Source organism: Galleria mellonella, unplaced genomic scaffold (assembly GCF_026898425.1).
Source record: "Galleria mellonella isolate WM207_F2 unplaced genomic scaffold, CSIRO_AGI_GalMel_v1 utg377, whole genome shotgun sequence".
Lineage (NCBI taxonomy): Eukaryota > Metazoa > Arthropoda > Insecta > Lepidoptera > Pyralidae > Galleria > Galleria mellonella.
This window is the reverse complement of record NW_026442089.1, coordinates 865,154-887,500: the sequence shown is the minus strand read 5'-3', so window position 1 is coordinate 887,500 and position 22,347 is coordinate 865,154. Positions and strand designations below refer to the sequence as shown.

The 22,347-nt window shown below is 34.3% G+C and overlaps 2 protein-coding genes across 2 annotated transcripts in view; both read left to right on the top strand.

Moving 5' to 3' along the window:
- Nucleotides 1-14,246, top strand: part of LOC113521058 (vinculin) — a 78,654-nt gene extending 64,408 nt beyond the window's left edge. Inside the window, exons 22-26 of the mRNA XM_052897628.1 lie at nt 3,478-3,590; nt 4,437-4,527; nt 5,708-5,772; nt 7,345-7,470; nt 7,967-14,246. Coding sequence (XP_052753588.1) covers nt 3,478-3,590; nt 4,437-4,527; nt 5,708-5,772; nt 7,345-7,452 — 377 coding nt within the window. The 3' untranslated portion in view covers nt 7,453-7,470; nt 7,967-14,246. The remainder of the gene's footprint in view (nt 1-3,477; nt 3,591-4,436; nt 4,528-5,707; nt 5,773-7,344; nt 7,471-7,966) is intronic.
- Nucleotides 14,247-16,390: 2,144 nt separating this feature from the next.
- The window catches only part of LOC113521060 (talin-1-like), a 95,091-nt gene continuing 89,134 nt past the window's right edge, over nt 16,391-22,347 (top strand). The window contains exons 1-3 of the mRNA XM_052897625.1: nt 16,391-16,547; nt 20,872-21,027; nt 22,176-22,325. Coding sequence (XP_052753585.1) covers nt 20,892-21,027; nt 22,176-22,325 — 286 coding nt within the window. The 5' untranslated portion in view covers nt 16,391-16,547; nt 20,872-20,891. The remainder of the gene's footprint in view (nt 16,548-20,871; nt 21,028-22,175; nt 22,326-22,347) is intronic.

Sequence of the window (22,347 nt, the reverse complement as noted above, 5' to 3'; positions counted from 1 at the left end):
ACGCATTTTCATCCTTTAAATACAAGTAAAATAGCTTCTAAAAACCTACTTACAAAATAAATGTATAATAAACAGTGTTAATACGTAGATGTGTTTATGTTAGCGGTTTATATTTGTACTTCGTTTGTACATAGTTATCGCCACTACTTGTAATAACTCGTCAGTATCTCGTTAGCGAACCACTTGTATAATACACTTTAGTGCAGTGTTTTTCAACCTTTTCCATGACACGACTATGGCGTGAATTTACTGGGTACAGAGGAATAACACCTGAGTCCTCAGGAATGGCAACGCGTGGGGGGTATCATGGGCGAAACAGTATACTCTGTTATGTCCATGGCACTGCTCATGTCTATAGGCGACGGTTACCACTTTCCATCAGGTGGGCCGTCAGCTCGTTTGCCATTCTAAGTTGTATAAAAAATGTTTGTGTTAATTTGTATTAACATACAAATGTTTTAATTATCATTATAATAAATCTACTTTTAGACCTTTGTTTTTTACTGAGATAGTTTACGTGATTTCCCTATAAGTATAGAAGCTTAGGCTAGAAGCGACCCACACGTTGAAAAACACTGCTCTAGTGTAATACATTTCGGAATTGCTTTTATATTGTTGTATTTTGTATCTAAACAAGGAGTTAAAAAGCTGCTTTACATGCATTGTAATACGATTGCTTTTGATATAACCCGCCGAGATTAATGAGATGTTTTAGATCTGAAGGGTGTTCTATTAACAAAGTAACATATTTTCATTGGCAGGTGATACAAAATGAATCTTATTGTAATTACTATAAAGCATGTTTTAACTCTTTTCGGTATATGTATATTACGCGCTTAGATTATGTAGATAGAGCATCGAGTGTCAAAAACAGATCAAATTTAGTCTTTCTCATTTTTTTTTTGTTAATCAAAAAAACGTGCTTTTTTCAGTGTTGCAAGTATTTGAATTGAAAATTTCCCGGATCAGGACGATTTTTTAAATCTGAATTAGGAACATTTTTTATGAACGGCAGACAAGCTGATGGTCCATATGATGGAAAGTGGTATCCGTCGCCTATAGGCATGAACAGGAATGGCAACGCATGGGGGGTATCATGGGCGAAACAGTATACTCTGTTATGTCCATGGTACTGCTCATGTACTAAGAACAAGGAATTACATAGAAGGAGTGATAAAATTGTCAATTCATAGCAGCCTAGTGTATAGAAAATGTTATACGGCCGTATAACCCTACCAAATTCAGATACAACCTGCTTGCATATTGTCCACATAAACTGTGTCCAATATATAATCTAGTAATGTAAAATTTGTCATTGACTAATAATTAACATATCAAACATTTTCCATACACTAGCAGCAAAAATAGCAACTGATGGTGTATCTTTCGTCCTCTTTTTACTAATTTTTAAAATTATATTTGCATAGGAAGAATGGAGGCAACCATATGATTTACAGTTTTTATTTTATCATTCCTTCTATGTAATTCCTTGTTCTTAGCTCATGTGTATAGGCGACGGTTACCACTTTCCATCAGGTGGGCCGTCAGCTTGTTTGCCATTCTAAGTTGCATAAAAAAGTAGATTTCTTAGCGAGGTATTTGTACGGAGACACTCTATCTATATAATGGAATACTGTGCGCTATACGCGTGATCAATGTTGTGTACTCACCATGTATATCTGTGCATTGCTAACTGGACGTATAGAGGTCGCTATGAACTTGAGCGGTAAGTTGCTTGTATATATATGCCACGCTATATACATAGATAGATAGATACACTTTATTGTTTCCTCCAAAAGATTACAATAGTAAACTTATTATAAATATAAACAATTACAAGAAACAATCACAATGAGAAAACAATGGGCGACCTTATCGCTAAAAGCGATCTCTTCCAGGCTACCTTTGGATGGAGAGGAATAATTATAAACTGTTTGATCGAAGGCACGATAAAGATCCTATTACTTCTAAATATGGAGATGTGATACATGTAATAATGTAATATATATCCCTACTTATATATATATATATATATATATATATATATATATATATATATATATATATATATATATATATATATATATATATATATATATATATATATATATACATAACTACATACATCGTCATCGCCTGTATATCACTTGCTTGTATATTAACATAAGTGTCATCATTTCATCCGTCTGTCCACCGCTAAGTATCCCCTAAGACTCATCCTCATCCAAGTACACAATACACAAAATTATAAGAACTATTGACCTAAAGGGTTCTAAATATAATTATGAATTATTAAAGATGTGAGAGCTAAACCAATGTACTTAAGTTACATTTAAATGGATAATTGAAGACGCTGGGGGTAGATTCTGAAGCACCATTTCTCTAAATCTGTCTTTTAAACTAATATTTTAATTTAATCGTTTTGTGAAATTACTGGTTTATTAACCATTATGGGCGACAAAAAAAAACCAGGAATGGAAATTGGAAATATATGTATTGTATATTGGTCAAAGGAACTTAGAAGACTTGGGTCGTGAAGGCGAGCCAAAAGAAAAACAATAGAGATGCGTGTTTTTTTTCGAATTTGGTAAATAATAATATAAAGCTATAAATAATGTATTTGGTCTGTACTTCGCAACTGCGATAATCTAAATTGATTTATATAATAATTTTGATTTAAATATATTATTTCTCAAACATGCTTGGAAATGTGAGCATTATTTTGACAATCTTCTTCGAGATAAATCAAAATTTCCGTACTGGATAGATACATGCAGGCAGCGGCCGGCAAAAGTTGTTTGAAAATCCATATCTGTCGTGTTTTGCGGCCAGATAAATTACTATGTAAACTCATCTGTCCTGTAATTTAAAAATGGAATGACCTTTTACTTCGAAACATGGCTACCAAGGAGGTAACTAATAAAAGGTTTTATTTAAATTTCAAACTGGCTTGCAAATAGAAAGCTGTTTATTAAAAAAAAAACAAAGGAACATTATGGCGCGTGAAAAATTATTATTGTTCGTTATTCGTCACTGAACTTAAAAAGTAAAATTGTGTTTTTGATTTCCGCGCATTGTTTGAGAAAAGTACTATACAAACCTTGGCCACAACTAGGCATTGATGAACTCACGTATGTGTGCCTCGGCTACGCCTCGGCCCACATTTGCCCGTTCGTCCATCAATGCCTCAGTTGCTGGTCGCTGCAGTAATGAACTATAAATTTAGGTCATATCGGTCCTTAAAATAAAGAATTGAACAAGGATAGATAGATTTAATGAAATTACGTCTCAGAGTCGACCCCCCCCCCCCCCCCCACTCTTCACGTACGTCTTAATCATCCTAAAACAAATATATGTATTAGTAAACATTATATATATATTATGTTTTGTATATTTGTACAGTCATCATTTGAACACATTTTTATCTACAACAATATCTTCAAAGAACTATTGCATTGTTTGATTTTGCGGCCGCAGGCAGCAAGCGCGAGCTGATCGCGACGGCAAAGGCGATCGCGGAGGCGTCGGAGGAGGTCACGCGCCTCGCCAAGAAACTGGCGCTCGAGTGCACCGACAAGAGGATCAGGACCGTGAGTATACCGCCAGCCGGCAGCCCGTGCCTGATGACAGAGCTTGGTGCAGGTAGGGCAGCGAGGTGGGGGGTCGTCGTCTAGTGTCCGCCCTACGATGCGAGCGGAGCTTATCACTACACTACTAAAAGACATGTGAATTTACTGGGTAAAGAGGAATAACACCTAAGTCCTCAGGAATGGCAACGCATGGAGGGTATCATGGGCGAAACAGTATACTCTGTTATGTCCATGGTACTGCTCATGTCTATAGGCGACGGTTACCACTTTCCATCAGGTGGGCCGTCAGTTTGTTTGCCATTCTAAGTTGTATAAAAAAAACATGTCTGACATTACATAGACAGTCTTTTTAACATGTATTTTCTTAAAATGTATAATTTAAATAAATTGCATAAAATTCACGTACACCACACTTATCAGGATTTGCATCAACGATGTTCTATCACCTTTGATTTTGTATTACAAGTGTTGATATATATATATTGTACCACTGAGGTGACAAGCAAGTATATGGCCCACCTGATGGTAAGTGGGGTTACCGTAGCCTATGAACACCTGCAATACCAGAGGTATTACGCGTGCGTTGCCGACCCTGAAGAAACCTTTTTATCCCCCTTTTGAAGAACCCCGTGCTGTAGTCTCTTGGGAAAACCTCGGCAGGGAGGTCATTCCACAACCTGAGTGTTCGTGGGAAGAAACGTCTCTGAAACCGCGCGGTACGCGACCATTTAATATATATATATATATATATATATATATATATATATATAGTGTACATCCGAGACTCCATACATACAAAATTCGAGAATTTTGGAAAACTTATTCAAATGTATGCAAATATTTCAGAACCTGTTGCAAGTGTGCGAGCGCATCCCCACCATCGGCACTCAACTCAAGATACTGTCCACCGTGAAGGCGACCATGCTGGGCGCGCAAGGTCAGTTCGTACGACATTACAGCATACCAATATTACATGTCTATCGTCTTCCATAGTCAGCTGCAGAGATCCATTTAGTAATGAGAATGTCCTGCATAGGGTTAAGGAAAAGAGACAAACTATGAAAACTATAGTCACTTACCATCAGGTGAGCCGCATGCTCGTTTGCCCACTGTGTTGTAAAAAAAAAAAAAAAAAAATGTGTTCTCTACCAGTCGACCATTGGGCGAACAGAGAAATAAGTAGGCGGTGCATTATTGAATAGAGGAGTAATAAAGCAATGCTTGATATATTCATATATCGTCATAGTGGTAGAATACTGACGGATCTTTATATGTAATCTTTGTCAGATCCGTCAGTATTCTACGACTGTGACGATATTATAAACATACACGTAATATATTACATAAATATATACATATAATAAATAAATACATAAAATATTACTATATAAAACAACTGCAATAGAAGAGCAAATAGTATAATCTATGATTCAAACAGAGTATGAGTAGAGAGGTATATGTTGTATATGTTAAACTAAATATATATTACTATATGTATATGTTATGTATATGCTTGTCGCCGCTAATGTTTAACACATTGCCTGTTGCCTCCGTACCAGTCGGCATGGCGGACTATAAAGGTAGGTGATTCAAGTAAATCACTACACCAGAGTGCATGCAGAGAGCATGTAGCTGAGTGACACCATTTTAATGCTTATTTTTTCATTTTTTTTTTGTTTATTGTCAATTTTTTTTTATTATTATGTGTTTTTTTTTTCAATGTGAAATTAAACACTGAGTCAATATTTATTTTTAATTTATCGCAGTCATTTTGGCGTGATTTTGAAACAAACATAGATAGATAGATAATTTAGTTGCATTACTTACAGCACACAAATAACAACATACACAAGTAAAAGAAATATAAGAATACATATAAAAAAATAAAAAAAAAAAAACTAAAAGAAAATGTATAAAATAAGTAACATAATTTTTCATTTCATTGTTATTCACATACAGACAGACAGACCAACAATTTTTTTTATTAATCATTATTTTAGCCTCAAATTGTTTTATTAATATCTCCAATTTTATTTATTGTTTCTTTAATATATCCCATGCACTGATATCGTTGGGTTATTTTATTATATTAGTAATATGTTTGTGTCGTGCTGCAGGTAGCGAAGAGGACCAGGAAGCCACCGAGATGCTGGTCGGCAACGCACAAAACTTGATGCAGAGTGTAAGTACAACGCTGTTATAAATGATTTTGACTAAAAATCAATTTAAAAAGAACAAGTAAAGTGGCGAATTTAGCAGTAAATAATGAATGGACGAGTATACTTTATTTGCATTATACAATATAGGGGAAAAACAAGACAATAAATGTAACGATACAATTGTACAAGTACAGTAAGGCGGTCTTATTGCTGAGAGCAATCTCTTCAAGACAACCTTAAGGTAATGGACTAATTGTTGTACAAGTAGGTATGGTAGTACTGTATAATTGAGAAAGTACCTTTATCAAATTAAGAAATAAAAATAAGAAATAATTAACTATATTACAATATATTTGGGGGGAAAGGGATTGTTAGCAATGGAGTTTGACAGCCCCATTGCTAGCAATATGCCTTATTAGGTCGACCTCCACGTGGTTCCCCCTGGAAACCATTGTGAACAATTCTTGTTGAATTCGTCACAATGGGCTAACTGACCTACTTCATCCTCACCTATCATCTTTCACTGGTGCCCCGCCGGTGTATACCAATAGCGCGGGTGGGGTTACCATCCCATTATCATCCATTAAAAAAAAAAAAAAAATTACAATATATAATCGTATACATATATGTTAAATATGTACCTAATAATTATAAGCACAAGGAAAACAAACTATCATAAAATAAATAATTATGTAAATACATAAAGAATGCCAATTTATCAAGTGTTAAACCAATCAGATAGAGGGAAGATAATCTTTCACTTGTCGCTTGAAAGTATCATACATACATACATACATATTTGTCACGCCTGTCTCCTATTAGGGTAGGCGGAAACAAGGGAACGCCAAATGCTTCGATTCAAACAAACCTGAAAGTATCCATGTGTATGGTATGGAATATGGTAGGTCACGAATGATGGCAAGAAAACGAAGACTTTAACAATTGGATTTTATTTTACGTTTTAAATCGTTAATTACAGGTAATAAATAAATTGACGTGTGGTGTCGATCGTATCTAGTTGCAGACTGGTGCGTGGCGTCCGTTGCGCCAATTATAAGTTTAAACGACCGCAAGCATAGACAATGACATAGACAAACTTTTGAGTTTTGAGGCACAGAACGCGTCGCTTACACATGCATGAATACATTAATTTTTGGGACGACAAGGGAGTAACACCTGTCGATCGCTAAAAACATTTTTTAAAATCGCTTTACAAGTGAATAATCGAAGTGACGTCGCCGTTCACCGTGTGGTCCCGGCATGAATAGGTCACCATTTCCTTTCCCGTGACTGTCGTAAGAGGCGACTGAGGGAGGGCGAGGGATGGATAGCAGCGTTCCTCTTAAAACGTCTCTAAAAGCCTAACTGCAGTTGCCAATCCGCCTGCTAAACGTGGCAATTACTGACAAAACTCCCCATATGGGGCAGGCTTATGTTCAGCAGTGGACAGTTAAATGCTGATATGATGATGATGATGATGATGATGATCAGTTTGCTATTGTGATCTTCTGAAGGGGAATAGTAAAGAGTATCTATTAGTCTATTAAATACAAAGTTGGCAAGTGAGTTGCTACGTTCCTGGTTTGTCTGTGCAGGTGAAGGAGACGGTGAAGGCGGCGGAGGGCGCGTCCATCAAGATCCGCACCGAGCAGGGCGGCTACCGGCTGCGCTGGGTGCGGCGCTCGCCCTGGTACCAGATATAGGCCGCCGCACCACTGCTGGTACGCACCATCACCATACAAACAAAACCATTTACACCAATGTATTCTGAATAACATACGTGTGGTCCCAGCGTAGAACAGGCCACACTTTCCTTTCACGTGGGTCGTAAGAAGCGGACTAAGGGTACTTAATGGTTGTTTTTTAAAACGTCACTAAAACCTAACTGTGGTTGCCGAGTGTGGCGACTATTAGCAAAACGTGAATTGACAGGGTACAGAGGAATAACACCTAAGTCCTCAGGAATGTGAACGCATGGGGATACCCCCCATGCATCACTATCACTTTCCATCAGGTGGGCCGTCAGCTTGTTTGCCATTCTAGGCTGTATTAATCTAAACAAACTAACAAACATTATCAATAGAGTAGAACAAGAAACGCTTGAAATATCTTTTTATTGATATAACAGCGTAAAAAAACAAACAAATAGTTCAATTGAATATATTTTTCTATTAATTACTATTATTTTACTGTGAAAAACTTAATTTTAATTTTCAGAGGTCAGCATCGTCGATAGCAGCGACATCTACACTGAACCAATGTCCGGTTTATGCATGGGACTACCATCGTGCGTACACGCGTGCAGCTATCGTTTTTTTTTTTTTTATGTAGATGGCAACATTTTTAGATTACATCGACCATCGTTACAACGACAGTATGGCAACTTGACATGTATCTAGTCATTAATACTGCCTAAATGCCAGAGCATATTAAAGTCAAGACTTGTTAATTACATTTACTATTATTTAACGAGAAAACGTTTTTTTACATATATTTATTAGACAATAGATTCATTTTTAATGAAAAATACTGTTGTTAGTCTTGTGATAAAAATTGTCGCAAATTATATATATAATTATTTATTGTAACTTTCTGTCCGCTACTTTGACTCGTGGATTTTAGAAGTAAGAAAAAGAATGAAACAGATCCCTTCTAGCTGGGGCACCGAGTAAACACACAACTGTTTTAAAATTAGACCTTTAGGAAAACAATAATGAAAATCACATCCAATTTGGTGTAGTAATTTTTCCGTGCTGCTGGAACAAACATACAAACAGACGGGCAGACAATATTTCTTAAAAATATTAAGACCCATTATATAATTTTTTTTTATTTAAATATCTCCCATGTACAGACATCACCCGGTCACAGGTTTATTATTATTATTTCTGCCTACCCTGATATATATGTATGTATGAATATACAATAAAAAAATGGCAGCTAATTATAATAGTCAGCTTTGTTGTAAGTCAGACAACTAACAAAAAGAGTAGGCAGTTGTTAGACTGACAACAGACTTGATTACAACATAGATTAGTTCTAATTGTCTAACAGCTAGTGTAGTAGTTGTTAGTGTATTACTAACAACTGCGTATAGTGATACTAACAATGTTATGTAAATTATAACAAATTTATTTCACACGGAATATAAGTCTATATATTGGTAAAGAATGTAGAAACATAAATAGTAGTCAGGTCAAAATAAAAGGTTAAATTGGTAACACTCTGGGTTTGTTGCACGCGTCCGTGTAGCCTTACTTCAGGTTGTAGCTGAAAATCAGTGCTTTGCTTTTAAGCAAAGGTATCACTGAGCTGTAGCCTTTTTGGGTCACTGCGACACACTTGCTGAAAACATTTCTCCAATATTAATTTTTTTGTTTTATATGTTGTTTTATATTTGAAAAAATGTAAATAATCAAATTGTTTCATTTTATTTATTAATTTACGTGTGTTAAATGGCTCAAATAAAGTGTTTATCTATCTATCTATCTATCTAGTAGTCCTATCACAAAAAAGTGATAGATATGATAGATAGAGTTTATTAGTATTTTAACACATCACGCAGTGATGAGATATAAACCACACATTTCAAAATTACAACTAATTAAATAATTGTGTGTGTATATATATATGTATACTAAGTTTAGCCCGCGACTTTGTCCGCGTGGACGAAGACGAACGACTACTTTGGACAGATTTTAAATTTTTGTCCGGATATTTATTATGCAAATATGTATTATTACTTATTATTACAAATTGCTGGAGTAAATAGCTATTTTAAACATTTCTATAAATTGCGTTTTTAGTTTTCCCACCTTTACTAAAACATGATTATTTTGCGGGTTTAATACTCGCAAGCATGCTACATAGAGTTGCCGATGGGGAAAACACTAATTGTATATATATATATTTGGTATGGTGACCAAAGCTAGTAAACCTCTTACAGATACCCACAATTTTCTTACATATCTCTTTATCGCACGTTTCAAGTGGAGCGGACAGACTAACAACAGTGTCAACTACAACAATCAGTCGGCTGACTAACAACAGTCTTGACTATATGCCCTAACTCTAATTTCCCTACATATCATATCACCTTATGACTCATCTAAACAAAGAAATTTTAATACGAAATTAGTTGTTCTAACGGTAGCTGTTGTTTATTTAAACAAAGGAGAGTTATCTTGCGCCAAAAATTGTGATTTGTATGTTGTCTCTCGTGTTATATGAAAGCAAAAACAAAGAATTTTTATTGTCTACTGTGGAGAAAAATACGTGGAAGTCTGATGGCGACTGAGAGAGAAGCTATTAAAAATTATATTACACCGCTTCTGCTTATTTAATTAACGTAGTTAAATCTAAAATACGTCATCTTTATGGCACTAATCATTAAAACATAAGAAATATATTTTATCATATTATCCAATGTCTCTTTCGAATTTAACGCGAATGAAAGAGATGAAACAGTTAATATCGAACATATTCTAACAGGTTATGAACCTCTACGTTGTTTTTACGAATTAATTTATTGTACTATTTGTAATACAAAAAAAAATTCAATTCTTCACATACTGTAAAAGAGTCAAAATAATGTTTTAAAGTAATTTTAGCTGTTTGAAAGACATTACAGCTTCGTGAATGAATAAATTGATTTATTATAAGATATCATTATAAACAAGGGCATGTATTGAGCAGGAAACTAGTTGGGCCACACCTCAGACATAAAATAATAATAATAAACTCTTTATTGCGCACAGTAGAGATGTATACAAGGAGTATTTATACAGAATGTGCATATACAAAAGGCGGCCTTATCGCTACAAGCAATCTCTTACAGACAACCTGGCATAAATAGTCGAAGAAAGTCGATATAAACAATTATAATATTAATTGATATAACTATGAAGCCTATATTTGGCAGTCAGCCCGCTAACTTACTAATAAAAATAATTTGAATCGTTAAAATCACTAACCGCATGATGAATTACATTGTAACATTCATTTAACGACAACGAAAATTTATTTTATCAGAATAGTTATGTAAGAAACCCAAGTGAGTGTGATTCGAGAATGTAAGTGCCATGCGCTAGTGCTTTACGTAGTGAAATATATACATATTATAGTAGCCGTAGTCGTAGTTATAGCTAACATATACACATATACTGTAAATACATAATAGGAGTTTGACGCGGTGAAAAAACTTTTGCAGGTAAATAGTACCTACATACCAGCTTCTTTATTGCCCACTTTTCATCTCGTTAAGTCCCTATTTTGTATTTAAAATTACACATAGTCGGAAACACGGTCCTATTGTCAACTATTCGCTTCTATTGTTGACTATTTACTTCCATTGTCAACTGTTTTATTTCATTTTTAACAATTTATTTCCACTGTCAACTGTCTGATTACACTGTCGACTATTGTTATTGTCAATTATGTATTTGTATTGTCAACTATTTAATCTATAGTCAACTATTTACTTCAATAGTTGACAATAGTTACAAATAGTGGACTATTTGTTTCTTTTGAAAACTATAATAGCAGATAAATGACTATTTGCCTCTATTGTCAACTATTTTGCTATTGTCAAAAATAATGTAAATTTCTTTTCGATAAATAATTGATATAAATTGAAAGTGTTATAAATAGACGCACATTATACCATGCTATTATAACCCATTAACGTCCCACTGTTGGGAACGGACTTCTCGTTATCAAAAAAGCGATGTCGGCCTCTTATTACTATGCTTCCGAATAGCGTCTAAATTAGGAGATTTTAAAAATATTGTTTTTTAGTGAAAAATTAATTCGATTTACACTTCGTTGTTTCGTTTATTTAGAGTAAATAATAGACATAAAAGGTAGGGTGTAGTGGTGACACTATTTATGTATTTTTTAATTAAAAAAAAAAACTTGCTTTATATAATGTTGTAATATTATTTATTTATATATTCTTTATTGCACAGTAAAATTTTGTACAAATGGCGAGCTTAATGCCATATGGCATTCTCTACCAGCTAACCATTGGGTAAAAACAGAATATGTTGTAATATATTTTAGTTGTTAAAATTCAGGAATATTGCAGTCTTCAAAATTTAATGTAATCTACCAGAAATTTTAAAGAGTATTATTTTTGTCAATTATTAACTTATTAATTCCTCGTAGGCGTGGGTGATATAGGTACCGCTTCAATATCTATGTATTGGGTGCTTTTGCACATTGATCGTGGAATAAAGGTCATTACCTATTCCGATATCGCCCGTACCGGTCGGTAATTAATATAAATAATAATCTATAATAATAATAATCTTTATTCCACCTAATATATATATTCGCAGTATATAGATATTGTAAATGAAATATATAGGTATTGCTATATATAAATTACCCATTCCTAATACCGCGTGCTATTCGTGCTATAAAAGTAGATAGATGTCTTCGTATATAAATAAAGTAAGTAAGCGTAACATATACCTTTTTTGTAGTTTATAGAAAATAGATTATATTTTTAAATACACGAAAACGATTATGGCAATACATACATATATTTAGATATACATATATATTTTTGTATTTAAAGGAATATTGTAAGGGAATAATAATTAATAGATAATATAATCTTGTAATTGGTTTTTCTATATTTTTTATCACAGTTAGTAACAATGGCTTCGTGTATTTTTATTGAAAGAACAATACATATAATTTTTTTTTTTTTTGCAATTTATTTTAAAATGACTTATTTAATAAAAACAAAAATCCTAAAATTGTTTAATAATTGTATCAAATATAGAAAAACTAATTACATATATCTTCAAACGACAGGATGTGGATACGTTTAGGAGGGCAACTAAATGGCATGACCTTGTTCACTTACCATAGAGGCAGCTATTCTTAATTTCCTATTAATGGAACATTAACACTTTAAATAAAAAATACTTCTAGTGATATTAATCGCATATGAAAGATGTAACGTCACTGTTTAATCGCAAATAATGCTTTGGTGTCGATAACGACGACTTTTCAAGGCCGGGGGAATGGTGAAGATTGTAAAATAAAATATAACAAAAAATAATTGAAATAGTGTACTGCGCTAACGCCCCCTTTTAGCCATGTTCCATGCTTGTGTCCTGCAAGAGGCCTATTAAGAGAGAGTGATAGTTGAAAATCAATGGTAACTAATAGATGTATAGTATATTTTATTACCTGAGTGCTGTCAACTACATAAGTTTAGTGAAAAAGTGCGTGATTTTAGTGTTAGACGCCTCGGAGTGAAAGAAATACATAAAAGGACAGCTTTTGCATATAATATAAAACAGAAGATTCTTTCTAGTTCTTTCTTTCTCTTGCACTTATATGCTTTGTTCCCTATTCACCCTATTACGACATAATGGGAATAAAAGTAGGGTTGACACTTTGTATTCTTAGTTTGTCACTGCGCAGCTGTCGTAAACAAAAATACTAACAATTTGATATGTGAAATGTTTCTTAAACTCTAGATTTCGTCTCTTGACAGCCCTATATTTCTACTTCCATCAACATTGAGTATTCGAATTGTGATTAAGTAGTGTAAACTTGTACTGTGTAATACTTGTATTGTCAAGAGAAATACATGTTTATGAAACTGTAATTTTGAACAGTAAATATTTTGAACGTGATTTATAAATTATGTATCTATTTTATTTTTATATTTAACCATCTATGAGTTATCGAGTATAAATCGTTTATTTACATACTTTTTTTTTACAATTTTAGTAAATTTCATATTTGTTATATTTGGATGTCTAGATGTTAATAATTTATAATGTGTATCAAATGAGTCTTAGATTATATAAGATAGAGTGTCTCCATACAAATGTTTCGAGAAAAACGGGTCAACTTTTTCATACAATTTTGCATGACAATTAGTTATAAGATTATTTTTTTTTTACAACACAGGGGGCAAACGAGCATGCGGCTCACCTGATGGTAAGTGACTACCGCCGCCCATGGTCACCCACAACACCTACGGCATTGCTGGTGTGCTGCCGGCCTTTTAAAAAAGAATATGCTCTTATCTTGAAGGTTATCTATCTATCATAAATAATAAGTGATTCTATCATAACTTCTATATTTATTTTGTCTTATAATTTCTGCATTTTATTTATTAAATAATAAGTCAAAATACTTTTTGTTCGTAAATATATAGAATACCAACAAAAAAACGAGTCGGCAAATTTGACAATTGGCTGACAAAAAGTTGATCCGTTTTTGTTGCTCGATTGTTTATATATATAATCTATGCATTGAGTATATATCGACAAATAATGTATTTTTAATGTGTTTTACGTGAATAATTTTATGTAAATAACTAGTTACTATATAATTTTGTGAACTCACAGTAACGTGTGATTTGTTTTTTTTTTTTTTTTTACATTATTTAATAATAATTTATATTGGCATATTAATCGTTTGTATACGTACTTTAAGTTATAATCTAATAAATATTTTTTTAAACTCACCTTGTTCTTTTATTGATTCGACCTTGAACCCAGTAAATATGTACACTGTAACTGTTAAATCTCTAGCTTTGACTTCCACGAGACAGGCTTTGCCTAGTGTGGGGTCATAGCTATATTGTACTACAGGCTAATTTTGTTTAAGTAAATAAAGTTATTATTATTTTTATGTAGCAAAGAAAAGGAAAATGGTTAGTATAAATTTTTTTTAATATTTTACATTTTTTTTTAATGGATGATAATGGAATGGTAACCCCGCCTGCACTAGTATATACGTAAAAACTAGCGGGGCACCAGTAAGAGATGATAGGTGAGGATAAAAAGGTAGGCCAGTTAACCCATCGTGACGAATTCAAGGATAAATTAGTCACGATGGTTTCAAAGGGGAAACCGCGTGGAGGCCGACCTGATAGGGTATATTGATAGCAATGGGGACTAACCTTCCCTTTACTAACAATCCCTCCCCCCTACATTTATACTAGCGGCTTATTTCCGGTATGCTCAGTTTCTGTGAAAATAAAATGTATATGGCCATGTGGTCCCGGCATAGAATAGGCCACCCCTTCCTACCCCGTGAGTGTCGTAAGAGCTAACTAAGGGAGGGCGAGGGATGGGCAGCAGCGTACCTCTTAATACATCTCTAAAGCCTAACTGCGGTTGCCAATCCGCCTGCCAAGCGTGGCAACTACTAGAAAAACTTCAGGTCAGATCTATCAGGTCGATCTCTACACGATTCCTCCTGGAAACCATCTTTTACCATTTCTTGTTAAATACGTCATGATGAGTCCACGAATCTGCTTTCATCTTCACCTATCATCACACGTTGGTGCCTCGCTAACGTATACCGATAGCGCAGGTAGAATAACCATTTTATTATCACCCATTAAAACATTAAAAAAATAAACCCTTTCCTAACTATTAACCATAAATATAGCCATGTGATCCCGGAACAGAACAGGCCATAAGTTTCTTCGATGTTCGATGGATGAATAAATTAATTTTTGGGACGACAAAGGAGTAACACCTGTCGATCGCTAAAAACATTTTTTGAAATTGGTTTACAAGTGAGTAATCGAAGTGACGTCGCCGTTCAACGTGTATGTCCCGGCATAGAATGGGCCTCCCCTTCCTTTCCCGTGGGTGTCGTAAGAGGCGACTAAGGGAGGGCGAGGGATGGACAGCATCCCTCTTAAAACATCTCTAAAGCCTAAATGCGGTTGCAAATCCGCCTGCCAAGCATGACAACTATGTACAAAGTTCCTCTTAAAATATCACCCAAAACCTAACTGCAATTGCCAACCCGTTTGCCAATCGTGGGAACTACTGGCAAAACCCTCCCATAGTGGGAACCCAATGTTCAGCAGTGGACAGATAATAGTTGACAAAAAGATAATGATAAAAAAATTTACTTTCAAAATCTATTTCGTCACAGTCGTAGAATACTGATGGATCTATATATGTAATCATTGTCAGATCCGTCAGTATTCTACGACTATGACGATATGTACAATGTTGAAAGCAAAAGTTAATATCTGACTAGAATAATACACAGCACGACCTTCTCGTGCTGTGGTACACCTAGTTCTGCCTGTATCTGGTCTACGCAGGTTAGAGCCAGTTTCCTCGTAACGTCGGAGAACTCTTTGTCCTGTTGACAGCGACACACCGACAGTCCTGGCTGTATCGCGCTGACTCCGGCCGGTTTCCAGCATTGTGAGGGTTCTGGTGCATTCTTCAGTTGTAAGCGACAGGTTGAATAATAAATATTGAACACTATCAATATGGTTTATATACCCACTTAAATGACAGATTAGAAACAAAAAACAAAAAGCAAAATCAAATGCAGTAATTTTGTAGATCCATCATCGAAAGTCTCCCTTTTTTAAACTTGATTTTTTTATAACATAACCTTGCAGTAACTAAGAAGTTTTAATACCTTTATTTAAGGAGTATTTAATTGTTTACTTAACACAATTTATTTCATTAAGCTAGCATTCTTATTTTCCGTGATTTATAGGTTTTTATAAGTGACCCGGATTCATTGCTCTCGAGTGTGTATAGGACATATAGAACACGTCCTATGCAGGATTTCTGTAATAAACATAGCATAACGTATCATATCAGTTTGGGATATTTATTTGTTTACCTCAACCGCGCCTGTCGCAGGAAAACAAACGCGCTGCTCAACCGCAATGAAACAATGTTTATTTCGGGATAAAAGGATAAAAAGCAATACAATTTATTTGTACCTACGAATGAAGTGTGTGCTCGCGCGTGATTACTGTCATCGTACAAGTTAATTTGTAAGTAAAAATGTAATTTAATTAATTTGTAAGAGATTATATCGAGATATATAGGCAGGTAGGTATTTAAAATAGAATAGATTTTTCAATATACAAATGGGTTCATTAAATTCCCGTTATCAAGTTATACAAAGGTCTCGCAGAATGATATCACAAATACGTATTAAAGGCGTGGTTTCTACTGTGAATTTCAATTCTTAAATCTATTAGTCAATTGTTAATTCTACTTTCTACTAATATTATAATCAGATTTAACAGAAATATTGTATATATAAATAATCAGATTGAATTTATTTCATTTTTATATAATTAATATGTTATTTTAAATTGTTGTTTATTTATTTAATGTAAATCGAAAATATTGCATGATAAATCTATTTAAAAACGAGCAATTGTTTGTAAAAGTGATTGTATATAATCTAACATCTAAATTGAGGGGGAAAGGGTTTGTTAGTAATGGAGACTGAGAATCCCATTGCTAGGAATATACCCAACCAGGTTGACCTCCTCGCGGTTTTCCTTGGAAACTGTCATGGTTAATTCCCGATGAATTCATCATGATGGGCTAACTGGCCTGTTTTCATTCTCATCTATCACCCTTCACTGGTGCTCCGCCAGCGTATCCCGTTAGCGCAGGCGGGGTTACCATACCATTTTTACCCATGAAAAAAAAATCTAAGTTGACATTAATGCATGTATATTAGATACTTATTAATATAATTTTGCGACATCCAAACAGGGTTCGTGTATTTACTCTTCATAAGAATATTGTAACATTTACGTATTATGTACTCATGTACACATAATGCATTCGTATGCATTATAATAATAATAATAATAATAAACAGATTTATTTCTCTTCACAATTCATTACAGTGAAATACAATGCTTATATTAAACAAATTATAAATAAATAATGAATAATATAAATGTAAATGTTCGCAAATAATGTTCGTGCCTTTGTTATTTATGTAGCCATATCTATGTTGATGCGTGCAGTGCAATAAAACTGTTGTTTTACTAAGAAATTTAATAATTGTTAATTTAGCATTGCACATACTTTTTTTTTAATGAATGATAATGGAATGGTAACCCCACACGCGCTATCGGTATGATGGGTATGATAGGTGAGGATGAAGCAGATCAGGTAGCCCATCGTGACGAATTCAACAAGAATTGTTCACGATGGTTTCCAGGGGGAACTATGTGGAGGTCGACCTAATAAGGCATATTGCTAGCAATGGGGCTGTCAAACTCCATTGCTAACAATCCCTTTCCCCCCACATTGCACGTACTAGGTCAATGTATCACCCCACCACTTTTGTATTAATTTCCAAATTTTATATTTACTATTTTTATTTCTTAACCTTGTCAGTTATAGCCGAGCTATTGGAAATATACATTTTCACAACCCTCGTCGTCTCAATACAACCCGCAATAATATATATAAAATCATTTGTCCAGACTAACTATTAACACTTAGTCAAAACTACTAAGTCCACAGAGTTAAAGTTTGAAACATAGATTTATTCTATAAGTTAACCATTCGCCAAGAAAGGACTATTGAACATTTCAACTTTAAATACAACTGGTAACATTATTCAATTAAGGATTATACGGCGAAGCGGATTTGAATAAATTTATTATACTTTACTCTTAGACTTTACCGATTCATGCTGGCAAAGCAATGGGAAACAACTAGTTAATCTATAATGTTTAATACAATACTCGACAAAACCCTAACATGGAAACCTCATATTGACCTGCTATCATCACGAACACGACGACTTATTTATATTTTTAAAACATTACGACATATAGCAGATTCTAAATTAATTAAAATAGTTTATTTTGCATTGGTTCAGTCAATATTAAGTTACTGTATAACTACTTGGGGTGGAGCACGAAAAATCCATTTATTAAAAATAGAGCGAGCACAGAGAGCAATACTAAAAGTAATGACCTTCAAACCTTTTCGATATCCCACTATAGAATTATATGCAGATACTGATGTACTAACCATTAGACAAATGTTTGTAAGAGATACAGTGTTGTCCCAACACCTAAAAACTCCATTTAGCATGGATTTGATGAAACTTCGTAGAAAAGATGTTTGCCAAAGAATTCCCTTCAAAAGTTATTTTATTAATAAATTTCAAATATACCTCGGTCCTATGCTTTATAATAAAATTAATAAAATTATCGATATAAATCACCTCAATTACTTCAAATGTAAAGAAATTCTAACAGTATGGCTAAAATCATTAAATTACAATGACATTGAAAATCTTCTTGTAGCAGTAAAATGACATGAGTACATACACATGCAACCGCACACATACACAAACATCACACACACCCATACACATACACACACATAAACATAATACATACCATTTTATATACATCTCTTTATTAAATAGTATGCAAATGTAACATTAAAAATATACACCTTAAACAAGCAATATGTATATATATTTATATACATCTACGATATACTATTATTATAAACAAATTTAAGATTAACCGTACATTAAGATATACAAAGATAAAATTAAAAACTATATTAGTTTGTTAAATAACGTTATTATATTGTTTGTGTTCGTGGTTATTGTGGTCGCGCTGGGTCACTTGTAAACCTGTTTACGAGCTGCGAATGGATTAATGACAATGCAATTCATTTATATTTTGTACAAGTTCAAATGTAAATCTACCCACGCAATTGCAACATTTTAATTTTTACCTATTTGTCGCTGGAAGAAGGCAGTATCTATGATACAGGCTCGGCCTAGTATAGATGCTACTGGTAAATCATATGTATGATGCGTATTTAAAAAAATGTAATAGTTTATAAGAAGAATAACTGTAACTACTTAAGTTGGTGTCAATAAAATATATTATTATTATTATTATTCTTAATATTTATTTTTTTATAATTCATTGAAATGTTCAAACGTTAACATAAAACTTAACTTTAGTATGTATGTACCTAAAGCTTAGACTATAATGTTGAAACAATGTTAATTGATGTCGAATTTCAATATTGTTTCGAGAAACTTATACGTACATTTAAGTAAATTGATGAAATGCATTTTCAAAGGATTTCCGCATCTTCCATACTGGCTGTATGCTGCGGTTTTACTTGCCAAATCAATGCTATATGCAACCTGTAACTGGTGCTGGTTTTGTTGATTCAACAAGTTATATTTTCCTAATTATTATTATATGTAATTTGTACTTACATATACAACCAACGACATATAAAACAACAGTATATATGAGCTTCTAAATGTTGGTCAATCGATTTTAAAGAATATGGTTAACCAATATGGCTTGTCCTTGTATCACAATATTTTGTATCATGGGCGAAACAGTATACTCTGTTATGTCCATGGTACTGCTCATGTCTATAGGCGACGGTTACCACTTTCCATCAGGTGGGCCGTCAGCTTGTTTGCCATTCTAAGTTGCATAAAAAAAATAAACTTAAGAGTAAAAAGGGCTTACCTCAAGAAGCTTGCTTCGTCTCTGAGTTTTCGGATCCAGGCAAGAGTATAGCTGTGCTGATAGATTTGCGATATCTTTAGCAGCATCTTGAGCTTTGTCAGCATCCTGACAACAAACGTTTATCCTTGCAATTTTTAATTATCTAAAAGCAAAAACAAAATTAGTCATAAAAGGTATATACAAAATGTATCATTACATTTACGATGTTTGCCATTCTAAGTTGTATAAAAAAAAAAATATGTTACGATCATTCCAATGAACGTTATAATTATTATACTTATAGTACTTTACAATTGGTATACAGGATAAACTGATAACGCAGCGAGCGCTCCTCACAGCCACCTATATTAATATTTATTTATAGAGTACATCATAATAATAATAACTTCTTTATTGCGCAAATTACGTTCTGACGGTCGGTGATAGGTTTTTTTTTAAAAAACGAGTACTATTTAATTGGTTGGGGGGAAAGGGATTGTTAGTAATGGAGACTGAGAATCCCATTGCTAGCAATATACCCAACTATTGAATAGATTTGAATGAATAATAACTTTTTTTATACTACAAAGGTGGCAACAAACATACAGCCCGTCTGATGGTAAACGGTCACTGTAGCCTATGGATGCCTGCAACGCTAGCGGCGTCACGTGCGCGTTGCCGACCCTGAAGAAACATTAATATACCCTTTTTGAAGAACCCCATAATGTAAACTGTAATATAATATAATAGTTTCATAATAATTTATCGTGTTTATTTATTAATTATGTTCGCAAAACTATACCAATATAATTTCTAAGATAAAATTATTTATTTAAAGACTGGACTCTAAGACAAGAGATGGCGCCACTGTCGCTGAAAGTGGTCCAGGACGAGGGCGCCGTGACCCGGACGGTCAAGTTCGAGTCCAAGTCTAAAGTGTCAACAGCGCTCGCCACCGTCAAGGAGAAGATCCTCACTGGAGATGACGGCAAAGGTATTGTACGAGTGATGTGAACGCTCTAGTATGAGGTGTTGAGCTCGATTCTTACCGATGGTTCAGCTGCCATAGTGATGATGATGATAAAACACTATTAGACCATTTGCTCTCATCATCACTGGGTGATCCCTGTATACAACATCAATCTGATTTTATTTGAACAATTTTGCTTAATTCCGTTACCATTAGTATGTGTGTGTGTGACTGCCAACACTCCAGGAGTAACTATTTTGAGGTTATCTACTCTAACAGTAACCACCACTATTACTACCAGAAGTTCCACAATGTTCCATATTAGCCCTGAATCTTCGAATGCCATTTTGTTTGCGTACGTTTTGCGAAACGTATTTCACCTCTAAACGAGGCATCTTCAGGCAAATTATTAGATCACTGTTCGGTATCCAAACTGCGGACGACGTATTTAAATTAGTTCGCAGCCGAATATTGATGGCTAATATGGAAGGTTGTGGAACTTCTGCTAGTAATAGTGGTGGCCAATCTTCGAGTGTTGGCAGCCACACACGTACTAATGGTAGCGGAATTAAACAAAATAATTCTAACCAAATAGTCAGTGATATGGATTTCCGTAAGATAACACCTAGTTCAGTGAAATATATCAATCTGATGTCTCTTAAAGTATTATTTCATTCTGTTTGCGATTGATCTTGACTCTCTCCTTATGATAAGCGACCGTAAGATTTGACGAAACGCGATTACCCGAATTTTTCCCGTGGGTGTCGTAAGAGGTGACTAAGCGAGGGCGAGTAATGGGCAGCAGCGTCCCTCTTAAAACATTTCTAAAGTCTAACTGGGGTTGCCAACCCGCAACTGAACAATGCTAAGCATACCAACTACTGGCAGAACTTCCCAAGGGGGAGGCTTATGTTCAGCAGTGGACAATAAAAGGCTGATATGATGATGAATTCCCGCTGTTTGGGAATGCGCTCTTCTCGTTTACTTACATAATACAGTTGTGTGACCAATTAAACTACTGATTTCTCTGATTGAAATTTGTAAATCGACTCTGGAATGAATCCACAATGAATTAATCATTATTTTGAAGAGTTCCAGATTGTGTTAACTCTACGTCTTCGGAGATATAGAAGTAATAATAGTAATGCTCAGGTCCACCGACTTTGTTATAGAGTACGGGCTGTTCCTTACATCGGCGGACGACGATCTCTCCGGCATCTGGCTGGAGGACCACCGGAATCTTGAGTACTATATGCTGAGAGATGGCGACACTTTACATTATCTCTGCAAGAGGAGAAATCTAAAAGTTAGGATGCTAGATGGTGAGTTGCGTACTTTGACATC